Consider the following 15,209-nt stretch of genomic DNA (forward strand, 5'->3'; position numbering starts at 1 on the left):
AGAAAGGTAATCATGAAGACAGTACAGATAGACACATAGATCAATGGAACCCTAGAAATGAACCCTCAACTCCATGATCAATCATTAATCATTAATAAAGTGGGAAAGAATATCCAATGGAAAAGACAGTCTCTTCAATAAGTGGTGTTGGGAAAATTGAACAGCCACATCCAGAAGAATAAAACTGGACCATTTTCTTACACCATACACAAAACAAATTCAAAATGGATGAAAGACCTAAATCTGAGACAGAAAACCATCAAACCAAAAGACACAACTAAAAGACAACCGACAGAACAGAAGATATTTGCAAATGTCTTATCAGATAAAGGGCTAGTATCCACAATTTATAAAGAATTTATCAAAGTCAACACCCAAAGAGCAAGCAATCCAGTCAAGACATGGGCAGAAGACATGAGCAGATATTTCTCTAAAGATATACTAATGGCCAATAGACACATGAAAAAATGCTCCACATCACTTGGCATCAGGGAAATATAAATAAAAACCACAATGAGATAGCACCTCATACCAGTCAGAATGGCTAAAATTAACAAGTCAGGAAATGGCAGATGTTCATGAGAATGCAGAGAAAGGAAAACCCTCTTATACTATTGGTGGGAATGCAAGCTTGTGCAGCCACTCTGGAAAACAGGATGGAGATTCCTCAAAAGGTTGAAAATAGAGCTACCCTGCAGTTGCTGGGTTCAGCAATTGCACTCCTGGGTATTTACCCCAAAGATACAAATGGAGTGATCTGAAGGGGCACCTGCTCTCCAATGTTTATAGCAGCAACGTCCACAATAACCAAACTATGGAAAGAGCCCAAATGTCTACGGATAGGTGAATGGATAAAGAAGAATGTGGTATACAGTGGAATACTACTCAGCCATAAAAAAAAAAAAAAACGAAATCTTGCCCTTTACAATGACATGGATGGAACTAGAGGGTATTATGCTAAGTGAAATAAGTCAATCAAAAAGGCAATTATCATATAATCTTACTCATATGTGGAATTTAAGAAACAAAACAGAGGATCATAGGGGAAGAGAGGAAAAAATAAAACCAGATGAAATCAGAGAGGGAAACAAACCATGAGACTCAATCATAGGAAACAAACTAAGTGCTGTTGGAGGGGAGGGGGATGGACCATCATGGAGGGCTGGGAAACTGGGTGATGGACATTAAGGAGGGCATGTGATGGTAATGAGCAGTGGGTAATATATAAGACTGATGAATCACTGACCTCTACCTCTGAGACTAATAATTAAAAAATAAAATAAACTCTGTACAGTAGATTGGAAGACACTAATGAAAATGAGAATAGGAATAGGAACCACACCACCTTGCCTTCTTCTCCCTTCCCCACACAACCACTAGAAGGAAATGGGAGTCAAGAGTTTTGGGAGGGAAGGAAAAACTGAAAATAGGAAAACCAGCAAAGCAAGAAACTTACTACATTGTGGAAAGAGTATGACCACTAGTGCTTAAGACTTCTCTGAATTTGAGATTCAGGACTTTTTTGTTTTTTTAATTGGCCCCTCCTACCAGACACCATTCTAATCCAGGAAGCAACCCCTAGAAGTGGTTCCCCCTACAGGAAAAGAAGTAGACATGAAGAAATAAATAGACTTGGCCAAGATTAGTAAGTGTTGGAGTTTAGCTTTGTGCATATTTAGCTTTGGGCATGCAAGGCAGAACAGGCCTTATGATCAAGAGAGAGGGAATGAAATGTGTTTGCAAGGGAGTGTGTGACAACAGTGGAATTGAAGCTGGACAAGGAGAGAATTGAAGACCCAAGGTCATAAATAATGAGCAAATTGGAGATCAGAGTTGGAAGAATGGTTGGTTTAGGAGAACTGGAAATGATTTGGAAGAATAGGAGGTTTGGTTATTGGTGACAACAACACAGAGTGAGTGGCTGACATGGGAAAGAAGAGCCGATCACCCAAGCTGAGGTTGAGGAACTGGGAGGTCAGTGCCTGTCCCATGGATCTGTCATCCAGAAGCCTCATCCTTCTTTCCTTGCAAAAAGAGAAACTCAGAGCCTTGTGCTTGTGGAATCCTCAGATAAAGTGTGTGCTTGTCCTTGGGCATGGAGAGTTAGGGCAGTGCAGGCAGCAGTGTCAGCAAGCTCCCTTGGGTTAAAGTGTCACCCCTTTCCTCCCTATCCTCCACCCCTAAATGTTCCTCAGCTAACCAGGGCCAGGGATTCTTGACCCCAGGGCAGAGAATTCTTGGCTGGGGGAAGCAAAGAGAACAATGGTCCACTCCTCTCATCAACAAAAGAAGTGTTAGTTTTGGGCCAAGTAAAGGAAAATAAAGTAAGCAAACTCTCTGGCAGTGGCAACTCTCTGGGAGAGACGTGAGGCATACCCAATCCATTCCCATCTCTAGCTTACTCCACTTAGACCAGTGTTGCTGTCTTCCTTTACTCCACAGATCAGAATTCCAACTTTGACTATCCAAATTACTCCTACCTAAGAATTATTTATAAGTCACATCACTAACTCTGACATTCACTTTGTTACAAATGTCTTTTCTTCTTACAGCTCAATTTAGTTACCTTTACCCTTACTCTTCTTTTTTTCTTCATTTCTGTGTCAATCATTCTAACTGCAATATCCCTCAACATTCCTTGTATTCCCTCACTTTGGGCTCTTGGACCAGCTGCTCAGCCCATTGTCTGTGGCTCTTTCTTCTTACAGCCCACCCTGTCTGCTCTCTGCAGGGTCACTTGCCAAAACATAGATCTGATCACATGGCTGCTTTGCTTGAGAGACTTTGATGGTTCTCCAAATTATTTTGTTTAACATAGAATTTCCTGCAAAATTGTCTCGAGTTACTTTGCTTCAACCACACCAAACTGCACTGTTTTTTAAACCACAGCCCAGTTAAGAACTTTAAAGGTTCTAAGCACTGAAAACATTATGGGTCCTCTCCTATCCCCTAGATGAACATTAGTCTGTAATTTAACATTTTCTCATATGAAATAATGTTGAACTTAGACATAAGCTGGAAAAAATTGGCTATTTTCTAGATTTTTGTGAATTTCTCTTTCTCTCTATCCGTGCTTTATCCTCACTGATCCCCCAAGGAAATAGTTTGACTATTGGATGTTTTAACACTGCCCTCAACACAAGTATGACTCTGCTTTTGTTTCAGAAGTTTACTTCTGACTGCACAGTCTGTCCTCTATCCATTTTGTTAACTCTACTTGTCCTTCAGGGTTCTGCTCAAATGTAGCTTCCTTTGTAAAGCTTTTGCTGACTCACCCAAGAGTAATTGATTGTTCAGCCTTGTGGTGTGAATCTCTGTGATGGCGCTTGTTCTGTTGTGTTAAGGTAAATTATTTACGTGCCTGGCATCACTGCTTCTATCCCCACATTAGTTACATCATTAAATCCTCACAATTACCACATAATGTTAAGTATCAGGATCCCCATTTTATAGATAAGTAAATTGGAGAGTCTGTTGCCCATCTCACACAAGTGGTTTTTAAGACCTAATGTGACAATTAATATAATTAACTTATAAAAGACTAAGTTATATAACTAGAAGACATTATTTTTATACATTACTTTGGTGTGGTAACAGATTTTACCTATATTTTCTTCTTGCCAGTAATAGAATTTATTATTTCCACATAAAGAAATCCTTTTAATATTAATTAAAATAAAACTAAGAATGCTGCTATGCTCATATGCAGTGCAAATAATGAGGATAGTCTACCCCAAACATTTCAGGTTCATCTGTTCTTCCTGAAGAGAGGCTGGGGCTCAGGTCTTTGGAGGTGAAAGGCTAAAAGCATTCTGGGGTTATGCCTTTTTCTTCCCTTTCTCATCTGCTTTATTTTTCTTACTCTCATTATTTTTATGGGGGTTTTTAGTAAAACTCAGCACCCTTCTATAAACCCAGGAAGAAAAAATTGTAGTAGATAAATGTGTGATGAGTGGCACAAAAAAAAAAACCACAGGAGTAGTATTTTAAATTTATTATGGAAACAAAGAACATTGCCCATAGAACATAAACTTTGGCAGTTCAAAAAACAAGGACTTCTAGCAAAATTCGTAAGACCAGTTTTCTTTCTTTGGGCCTTGTGTCTGTTTTACCGTTAGCTGGTCTTTCAACTTAATCAGTCACTCAGCCACGCTGTTCCTTTCCCTTAATTAGCATCAGGAGTTTTCATTAGCTATTTTATGACTTGTTTGTTAGGGATCCTCATTAGCTTTGCTGTGACCTTAAATTTGTTTGACATTTACTATCTCACTATATAAGGTTTTATGGTTAATTCTCAGGGTATACAAGCTAGGCTTCTGGTCATTACATTTTTTACAATGTATACATTCACATTTTATAGAATCTCTTGTATCTTAACATTTTTCTTCACAATTTTATGTAAATGACTGGCATCCAACTTATCAGGCTTCTTCATATCTTTATGCAAGTGAATATGGAAAACTAAATATATATCACTCAGTTAATGGTAAGTTTTTTAAGAAATGGAAAAATATTATATTAAGGTTTCATGTTTCTGCAAAATAAAAGAACTTAATGAAATGTTGTAAATTGGCTTTATAGCCAAACTCTGTTTTTCATTCTATACTTAGTGGGCACATATGCTCAGAGTATTGTCCAAGGGCCAGAGAATAAAGTAAATTTTCTGCCTCCAAGTTTCTGGACTACATAGTAAAGAAGAATTATAACAAATGTAGTTATTTCAAAGATTTAGGTATGTTTTATTTCAAAGTGTGTTATTCTCCCTTAGTTCCCCACTCTAAAACAGTACAAGAGAAAAACCCATCATCCCAGCAATCATATTCTTCTTTAAATTTTGTATTAACCATTTGTATTTTTGTTTTGTTGTTCATTCCATGATTATAAGAGCTTAAAATTTGCTAGGTGTTAGGGACACATTGATTAAAATACAGAAAAGGTTCATTATGCTCAGATCAAAAAGGAAATTTAATAAATATAAAAAATGCAAAGAAGGTAAGTGAATGGTTTCAAGTAATGGTTAGTGATTCTCTTTCAACAGTTATTTTTTGAGTACCTACCATATGCTAAATGCTGATATAAAAGGTAAACCTTGTAGGGTGAAGGTCAGGGAGCTCTCTCATCTTTGCTGTTCAGGGTAAGACCACTCTAAGGAGATGACATTTGAATTGAGATCTAAATGACAAATAGAAGCAGAAGAGTTTTTTGACCTGGGTCCTAAGAGTCTGTGGATAGAATTCAGGAGACTTAGTGGGATGCTTGGATGGGAAAAATACTTACATTTCTGTTTTCACTAGACTCAGACTGAAATTTAACATTTTCTTCCATTTGAGTGAATCCTATTTGACTACCTCAGTATTAGCATTACCTGTTACTTTGTGATCAACATTTTCATACCGTATCTCAGTTTTTGCAGGTATTTTGAAATATCTTCATTGCTTTGAAATTAGGGTATTTCTTAGATCTGCCACTAAATAATTAATACATTGTATTAATAAGGAAGCACACATAATTACAGTATCGATAATATATTTCTATATAATCACCCCAAACAATACCCCATGATTCTGTGGATCAGACAGTTTAGTTGTACTTAGCTGGGCAGTTCTTATGGATTTGCCCAGGGTCAGTCACATGGCGCCTCTCACGTGGCAGCTCACCTGAGCCAAATAGTCCAAGAAGTCTCACTCCCATACTTGGCAGTTGGTGCTGAGTGTGGGCTGGGCCACATGACTCCAGCAGGCTATCCTAGCTTCTTCATATATGGCAGTGTTCCAAGAGAGGAAGAGCTGCCAAGTCTCTTGAGGCCAAGGCTCAAGGGTCCCACTCACCTCTACCACCTTCTGTGGGTCAAAGCAAGTTAGAGGCCAGCTCAGTTTGAGAGGAGACTCCCAGAGAAGTATGATTAATTTGAGACCATTACTATGATAAACTACCTGATTACCATATCATAATTTTTAAAAGATTGTATTAACTTAATTTTAATATAATATAATCCTTTGTAATCCCAATTTTTATGCCAAAGAATTAAACTGACATCAGACAGATAAATGAGAAGAAAGCATACAAATCTATTTAATTTTTTTATGTGTACACAGGAGTCTTTAGAAGGAAAATACGGACCCAAAGAAGCCATTAGGCCTCAAAGCTTACACAAAGAACAATAAATTGTGGGGATGTGACAAGATATGATAAATTAGGCAAGGGGCAGTAAACTGTGGGACAGTGACTAGGAAATGTATGGAGAAACTCATGGAAGAACAGGGTTATTTTAGAGCGTTTGTTTGTACAAATCCATTTTGGTGCCAACTCCCAGTGTTTGCTGGTAAGAACATTCTTCTCTTCTGGTACAGGGAGAGCACCTTTTCAGGGGCTGTTTTGTGTTCCACTTTTAGGTAGAAAGGGGGACGGCAGAAAGCCCTTCCTGCATCTCCTGTTTCTCAAGAGCCTGCAGCTCAGAATAATCGGTATGCCAAAGTGGCATATTTTGGGGTGGTGTGCTCTGAACCCTTTCACTTCCTTTAAAATACTATTCTGAGGGGCAGCCCAGGTGGCTCAGTGGTTTAAGCGCCACCTTCAGCCCAGGGCCTGATCCTGGAGTCCTGGGACCGAGTCCCATGTCAGGCTCCCTGTGTGGAGCCTGCTTCTCCTTCTGCCTGTGTCTGCCTCACTCTGTGTCTCTCATGAATAAATAAATAAAATCTAAAAAAAAAAAATACTATTCTGAGAATAGCATTCATCACCTTTGCACGTTGTCAAAGAGACCCATGGCGCAAAGAGGTTAAGAACCCCTGATCTGGAGGGAGGGACTTCTGTGAGGCAAAGTGCAAAGACTCAAGGCAAGAATGAGGTGGCAAGTCCAGCTTGGGGGAGAACACGAGAAAAGCTACTGAGGCTGAAGCGAGTGACCAAGGGCTGCCCAGAGGCAGGTCAGACCATGTGGCTAATTGGGAAACTTGGGGATGGACACTCCCCCCATCCCCCAAGAATATAGAAAGCTAGTATTGTATGCATACTAATCTATAATTTTCTTTTATATTTCATATGTTATAGCTATATTTTTCTTTTAGTATATAAAGCTCCTCATTTTTTTTCTCACTCTTTTAAATAATTTTATAATGCTCATTAGAAAGACAAACCATGACAGATTCCTAACTCAGGGAAACAAAGGGTTGCGGAAAGGGAGGTAGGTGGGGGGATAGGGTAACTAGATGATGGACACTAAGGAGGGCACATGATGAGATGAGCACTGGGTGCTATGCTATATGTTGGCAAATTGAACTTAAATAAAATATTAAATACAAAAAAAAATTTATAATGCTCAATTCAATGGATGCATGAGAATCTATTTCATTGTTTCCCCAATAGCAAACATTTAGACTGTTTCCTGTTTTTTGTGTAAATATACATTTTTAAATTTTACTCTTTTATTTGCCTCTGTGGAAAAATCTTTAACAGTGATTTTTATAAAGATTTTATTTGTTTATTTGAAAGAAGACCACAAGCAAGGGGAGTGGGAGAGGGAGAAGCAGACTCCCCCCTGGGCAGGTTGCCCAATGCTGAGCTCCAACCCAGTACCCTGGGATCATGACCTGAGCTGAAAGCAGATGCTTAACTGACTAAGCCACAAAGGCTCCCCCTTTAATAGTGATTTTTAGATGTAGAATTGCTGGATCTTGTGTGTGTGCTTTTCAGAGTTTTGACAGACATCACTGCGTTGCCATTCAAAAGAAGGTGGTACTGACTTACATTCTATGAGCTGTTTTATTATTATCTTTAACCACCAAGATATTTGCACTTTATAAAGCCTAGAATAAGAAAGGTTTATATTGACTGTGTATTCTGTTGTTTCAGAACAATGAGATGGTGGAGCTACAGAGAATAAGGATGAAGGATGAAATCCGAGAATACAAATTCCGAGAGGCCCGCCTCCTTCAGGACTACACTGAGCTGGAGGAAGAAAATATCACATTGCAGAAACTCGTGTCCACATTAAAGCAGAACCAGGTGAGGTTCAAGAAATTTTTTAGTTACACTCCAGATGGAGCCACATCTTCTGACCACTAAGGTTAAATCTTCTTTTTATTTCACAGAAAATAACTCGTCAAAATTTGCCTTAATCTTCCTATGATATTTATGTACTGATTCCCAACCCTCCTATTTCAGCTAACATTTAAAAGGCAAGCCTAGAAGGATAATTTACAATAAAGCTTTGTTGGATAGGTCACTGGATCTTAGTTTATCTTTTAGCTCCGTGTTAACTTATTTTAGGCAGAAATGAAATGTACTGTAATCAATTTAACTTGACAACTTCTCATTAAAAGCAATCTTTCTCTCTCTTTCTGTTAATTACCTTTAAATCATAAAAAGAAAGGGATTATGAAATATAAATCAATAAGAACAAAATTATAAGAAAAAGATAGTATCTCTTTTTTTTTTCAGCTATAATGTGACCAAAAACATCACATTAGTCTACACTTAAATAATTTTTTTTTGGTAGTGAGGCTTAAGTAGCTTAATTGCTTTATTTATTTATTGTTTTATTGGTTTGCATTGTGGTTTGTTACAGTGAGTAACAAAAGTATGTAACTTAGTAAGTAAACTTAGAGACTAGCTCAGATATGTGCTTCTACTTCTACTCCCTTCCAAGGCTCCTATCTCTATCCAAAATTATTTTTGGTTTTGATAGGTACAAAGGTTAAGAAGGAAAAGAGAGAATCCAGAAGAAAAAAAGTGCATGTATTGACACAATTGAAATTTAATTTCTGATCACTGCCACTTCCTCCAGCTTTGGAGGGTTGGGGGAACAGGATGTTCGCTGGGGAGCACAAGGGGTGGTTTCAGACCATTAAAGAGTTACCAACATATCCCCCTCTGTTTATACCTCGGTCTTTCCCCCTTTTTTAAAAACATTTTTATTTATTTATTCATGAGAGACACAGAGAGGCAGAGACATAGGCAGAGGGAGAAGCACGCTCCATGTAAGGAGCCTGATGCCGGACTCGATCCTGAAACCCCAGGATCACACCCTGAGCCAAAGACAGACACTCAGCGGCTGAGCTACCCAGGTGTCCCTCGGTCCTTCTCTTTTAAGCACTGCCTCACTGTGTGTTCTGAGGGCTAGCAATAATGTAGGCATCCCATGTCTCAGTTTGGGATCAATGAGCTCATGATGAAGAAAATCAGACTGAGAAGAATTTTTTAAGTATGCTTAAAAGCTTCTTAAGAAGGGTATTTTTTTGTTGTTTATCTTTTTTAGTTACTGATGAAAAATGCAGAGGACTTGAATGTACTTGAAGTACAGATATTTGAAATGGTCATTATTCCCAATTCCTATAAATATTCTCCACTCCCTGCACAGGAGGAGTGTGACCAGATAGCCTTTTTGTAGTCTCCCATCACTGCATGTGGTAGACTGATTTACTCAGGAGGTTAATTTAGGCCAGTATAAGGTATTTTTAAAAGTCTGCCAAGGTATCCTGTGAGTATTCATTAACCCAGATGCAGTTTCTATGGGAATTTGTACTATTAGCCTAGCTGATTACTGTTTATGGTTTACCCATGCCCTTCCACCAGTAATTGAAATATGGAAATTAAATGTTTAACTCAGAAGTTTGAAAAAAAACAAAACAAACACATGAGAAAATGTATGCATCTCTTTAATTTTTTTTTTAATTTTTTTTTTAATTTTTTACTTATTTATGATAGTCACAGAGAGAGAGAGAGGCAGAGACACAGGCGGAGGGAGAAGCAGGCTCCATGCACCGGGAGCCTGATGTGGGATTCAATCCCGGGTCTCCAGGATCGCGCCCTGGGCCAAAGGCAGGCGCCAAACTGCTGCGCCACCCAGGGATCCCCACATCTCTTTAATTTTATTTTCTAGATATAATATGGTAATATTCCCAATTAAGTGTCTAATTAATTAACTTGAAATTATTTTCTGTGCAAAGGGCCATTCTGGCTTATTTCCTGACAAATGGACACACTATAGTGGTGCAAGTCTTTCCCAATGAAGACAATGCTGGGTTTTTTTTTTTGGGTTTTTTCCTTACTATTGGCCTTTATTGACAGGAGTTAGAATCCATCATAAACTCTTTCTAATTAATGAAGTGTTAAATATAATACTTAATGTACAAATGCCAGAGGGTTTTTTTTTTCAAAGAGATGACAGTGCTTTCAATCTCAAAACTACTCTGAATGTTGCTTTGTACTGAAACTCCCTACATGAAGTATACTCCTGCCCCCTGAGTTGACATTTCTGAGTAGCCACGCTACTAACATTATAAAATGCTTGGTTCAAAGTACTAGAAGACTCTTTTTTTCCTGAAGTTCCATTTTTTTAGCTATTTATTGATTATTTTCTAAATGACTGTTGTTTAATTAGCACTTCTTATTCTCTGTATAGTTTCTATATATTAGTTTGCTGGTTTTCTAGCCCCTTCAACTATATTATAGCATCTAGAACAGAGCCTGGCCATAGAAGGCATTAAATAAAGATCTGTTGAAAGAATCAGTAAATTGTTTTTTTCTTGCCTATATTCACTCTTCAGCTTAGAAAGAAAACTAAAATTTAAGATTATTGTAATTAACCAAAACAAGTTTTATTGTGATACTGAATATGAAATAAATATATGGTAACATCAGAGAGTTGACTGAAAATTTTAGCCACATCCCTCTTCTGCTGATTTGATTCTGGGTACAAAATAAATCAGGTCCAGTCTTACAAATACATTTTATACTTTTATACTATTTAAAACCAAAGTATCTGAAAGAAGTGTAGGAAGAAGCACCAGCCATAAAGAGAAGTCAAGTCAGCTGTCACTGACTTGCCCCATCAGAAAAACCCATTGATGAAGCAAAGCTATTTATTAGGCCTTTCCAGTAAGAAACCACCCACCTCAACAGAGCCTTGTAATGTTTCAAAATGGGAGGTATGGAGAGAGGGTGTTTATAGGATTTTAGAGTCTGAACTGGGTCTTACATGGTGGGAAACTGGTTGGGATAGATGAGTTTATGACATAATGGCTGTCAGTTGGGAAGCACAAGCACAACAAAGTGAGGGTCTTGACTTTGGTCTTGAGGAAGCTGTTTTAGTTGGGTCTCATCTTCTAAGAGCAAGTATTTCCCACAGGCAGCTAAGTTTTTTATGCCTAGTCTCAGTATTGGTTAGCATAGGGTTAACAGGAAAATTTGCTTGGTCCCAGTGTTACCTCCAGGGCAGGAAATTATGTTAGCTTCAATTTCTAGAAGTACCTTCAGAGGTACTGGTAGGAGGTGGGGGAGATATAATAAGTTCTATGTCCCTAATATCTCACATACTAAACTACAGCACTCAATGTTTGTTATCTAACCATTGAAAACCTTTGTTAAAATTAATAATTCAATCATACTGATATTATGAAGAACATTTCCTCCAGGGATATGTTTCTATATCAGGAAATAATATCATAAGAGACCTAGGGAACATATTCATTTCAGTTTGATTTCATTTAACCTGTGTTTCGGGAGTTTCTATGAAGCCATGTACTTTTTTTTTTTTTTTTTAGCCATGTACTTTTTTAAGGACAAAATATATAGTCACTGTCTTAAAGAATTTATAGTTCCAGGAGGGAAGGCAATAATAGACTCATAGCCATCCATGTAATTGCATATTAAAAGCTATGTGTTAGATTTGGCAATATGGGGCTAGATTAAGATCTTTAAACTTCCTAAACTCTGGAAAGATTATGATACTTACCCCAACTCTCATGTAGTGTAAGAGGAAAAAGTTACTAACCTATAAAGTTGCTGTAGGAATTGTACCAAAGTACTGATTTTTCTAATAGTGATGGTGATGCTATCTTAAAAATGTCAGACGTCAATTTTTTTTAAGAAGGCTCCACGCCCAGGATGGAGCCCAACTCAAGGCTTGAACTCACAACAGTGACATCAAGATCTGAGCTGAGATCAAGAGTCAGGTGCCCCCAGAAATCAGTTTTTAAGTGCCGTCTGTTTCTTGGTGCCTCCACTTTGTTGGGGCTGTAATCATATGATGCACCAGAAAGGAGTGATCTGTTTGCTTGAAAGGGTCAGTAAAAACTCCAGAATTAGGATCAGATTTTTGACATGAGTCTTGAAGTATGAATAAGAGTTTTCCAGATGACCACCTTTGCCAATGCAGAGAAACATGAAACAGCTGGGTGAATATTAGAAGCTTGAACCACATTTGAATCAGTAGAGAGAGTGAAGCTGCCCAGAGAAAGAGATCAGGTTTATACAAAGTTTACCATTAATTAAATATGAATTACAAATTTTTAAAAATCTGCAATGCAAACTAAATTAATGTCTTCAAGTGTAGCCCAGGAATTGGTAAGCTTTTTCTATAAAGGCCAGATAATAAGTATGTTAGGTTTTGTAGGCCTAATATATGTCCTGTCTCTTCCAACTACTCCACTCTGCTATTGTAGCATGAAAGTAGCCAGAGAGAAAATAGTGTGATTGTGTTCTCATAATACTTTATTTGCAAAAATAGGTGGTGGGCTAGATTTCATCCAGAAGATACAGAAATATTAAACAATCCTTGGGCTAAGCTATCAGTTTAACAAGATTACAGAATAAAAGACCTACAATGCAAACTAAAGAAATGTCTGCGAATGTAAGCTATCGAGTAATTTGGGAGCAGTCAGAGGATTGCTTGATATACTAGGAAAGTTTAGCAACCAGATATCCTGAGTTGTCCAAGGAAAGGAAAAGAAGTCAGGAGGAAGATAACTTTACTGTATATAAGCAGGCCTGGAAGAAACCATAACACAAGGCTCCACATTCGGGTGCCTGGATGGCTCAGCGGTTGGTTGAGGGTCCTGCTTTTGGCTCGGGTCTTGATCCCGGGATCCTGGGATCAAGTCACACTTCGGCTCCCTGTGGGGAGACTGCTTCTGCCTCTGCCTATGCCTCTACCTCTCTGTTTCTCATGAATAAATAAATCTTAAAAAAAAAAAAAGACAAGGACCCACATTCTGTTACCTCAAGCAATTTCCATGATTTGAGTCTTTTCTATCATGGACATATGAGACTTCAGTGATCTTACATAGCGGGGAGTGCTGGTTGTCCATCAATAACCATTGTTCCCCTCTCCCAATGTCTATTTATTTATTTACTTACTTATTTATATAGATTTATTTATTTGAGAGAGGAGACAGAGAGAGAGCAGGGTGAGGGGCAAAAGGAGAGAGAATCCACAACTAGACTCCCCACTGAGTGTAGAGCCCAGCATGGGGCTTGATTCTAGAACCCTCAGATCATGATCTGAGCCAAAACCAAGAGTCAGCTGTTTTAGCTAACTGAGGCACCCAGGTGGTCCTCTCACCCTTAACTGACCATAAGGCTACGCAGGGTAAAGTCAGGTAAAGTCAACATTCTTCACCTCCCTTGGAAGTAAGTGTCATGTGATTAGTACCAGTCAGTGGGATTTAAGAAGTAATATGGGCACTTTTTGAGACATATTCTTAAAGAGAAGGAGTGTGCCCCTTACTTTGGCCCACTGCTTGAGACATGATCAAGCCACCTTAGATCATATGGACCAGAGTAGGAGGCAGTGCAATATGATAGAAGAAGCCTGGTTCCTGGATGACCTTATGCAGCTGAGAATCCTGCTGGCCCTTGACTGTCTATCTCCATAATGTTACATGAGAGAGAACCAAGCTTCTATCTAGATTAAATTACACTTATCTAGGTCTCTGTTACATCAGCCAACCCTCCATCTGACCTAAACCTGTATCAAAAACTGTTATCCTGGGCAGCCCTGGTGGCTCAGCAGTTTAGGGCTGCCTTTGGCCCAGGGTGTGATCCTGGAGTCCCCTGCAGGGAGCCCGCTTTTCCCTCTGCCTGTGTCTCTGCCTCTCTCTCTTTCTCTCTCTCTCTCTCTCTGTCTCTCATGAATAAATAAATAAAATCTTAAAAAAAAAAAAAACTGTTATCCTAACCTTTGCAAGATAATCCACTGCACTGAGGTTATGTGAAGAAGGGGGATGGGGTGGGGAGTGGAATAGAAAAAGATGAAAATGGTAATGGTCCATGATCCTTATTCTTTCATTTTTAAAAATATTTCTTGGGGTGCCTGGGTGGCTTAGTTGGTTAAGCATCTGCCTTCAGCTCAGGTCATGATCTCTGAGTCCTGGGATTGAGCCTTGCCTCTGGCTCCCTGCTCAGTGGGGATTCTGCTTCTGCCCCTCCTCTGCTCATGCATGCTCAATCTCTCTCTCTCTCTCAAATAAATAAAATAATAAAATCTAAATACATAAATAAATAATAAAATATTTCTTGAAAAACAAATTTGAATATAAACAGTAAAATAAATGTACAACAAAGCACATAGTTTATATTAGTATCTAATATCTATTATATTACTTTTCTAGTTTATTTTTTCATTCATAATAGCAAACTTGTTGAAGAGCAGAATTCGGTTGAAATACTATGACAGCATATTGAAGTACTGAGGGACACTTGGGTGCATAACAAGTATTTCTTTCTTCTGAGGAGACTTCAGTGTGGTTGTGGAGATAAAATAGTTATTAAAAAGTAGCATGTAATTAGTGCCATGGACAAGACCTCAAAGGCCTGTCGGTGTAGAGACCTCTTTCCCTTAGGGGCTTTCATGACCAATAGGGTGTTTACACAGGTTATTTGGTTCTCAATTTAAAGGAATATTACAGGGCAGCCTTGGTGGCTCAGCAGTTTAGGCCACGGTTTAGCGTTGCCTTCAGGCCAGGGCCTGATCCTGGAGACCCGGGATCGAGTCCCATGTTGGGCACCCTGTGCGGAGCCTGCTTCTCTGTCTGCCCGTGTCTCTGCCTCTCTCTGTCTCTCTCTCTCTCTTTCTCTGTGTCTCTCATGAATAAATAAAATCTTAAAAATAAAGGAATATTACATTGATAACAATATATGTTTTTTTATTATCAGATAATCAATCAGTACTGTTATTCCAAATTAAGCACATAAAATTTTTCTTTGCTTCATTTTACTCTCAAACATAATTTGAGATTAAATTCTTCTTATTATGATCTTTTAGGTTATTTATCTTTAAATATAAAAATTTTCTCATCATAGGACAGAGTAATAGTGATGATAAAATATTTTCTAGGTTGTAAATATTCCAATACTTATTTTTTTTAATTCCTGTTTTTTTTTTTAAGGCAAACAGTGCCCCCTTTTGGCCATTGGTCCTCATAAAAAAG

General features: G+C 38.3%; 1 protein-coding gene across 5 annotated transcripts in view; it reads left to right on the plus strand.

Annotated features, from left to right (window-relative positions):
* Positions 1–15,209, plus strand: part of BICD1 (BICD cargo adaptor 1) — a 256,755-nt gene that overhangs the window by 185,240 nt on the left and 56,306 nt on the right. For all 5 annotated transcript variants that reach the window (XM_041735906.1, XM_041735907.1, XM_041735909.1 and 2 more), the window contains exon 4: positions 7,852–8,004. In XM_041735906.1, coding sequence (XP_041591840.1) covers positions 7,852–8,004 — 153 coding nt within the window. The remainder of the gene's footprint in view (positions 1–7,851; positions 8,005–15,209) is intronic.

This window comes from Vulpes lagopus, chromosome 21 (assembly GCF_018345385.1).
Source record: "Vulpes lagopus strain Blue_001 chromosome 21, ASM1834538v1, whole genome shotgun sequence".
Classification (NCBI taxonomy): Eukaryota; Metazoa; Chordata; class Mammalia; order Carnivora; family Canidae; genus Vulpes; species Vulpes lagopus.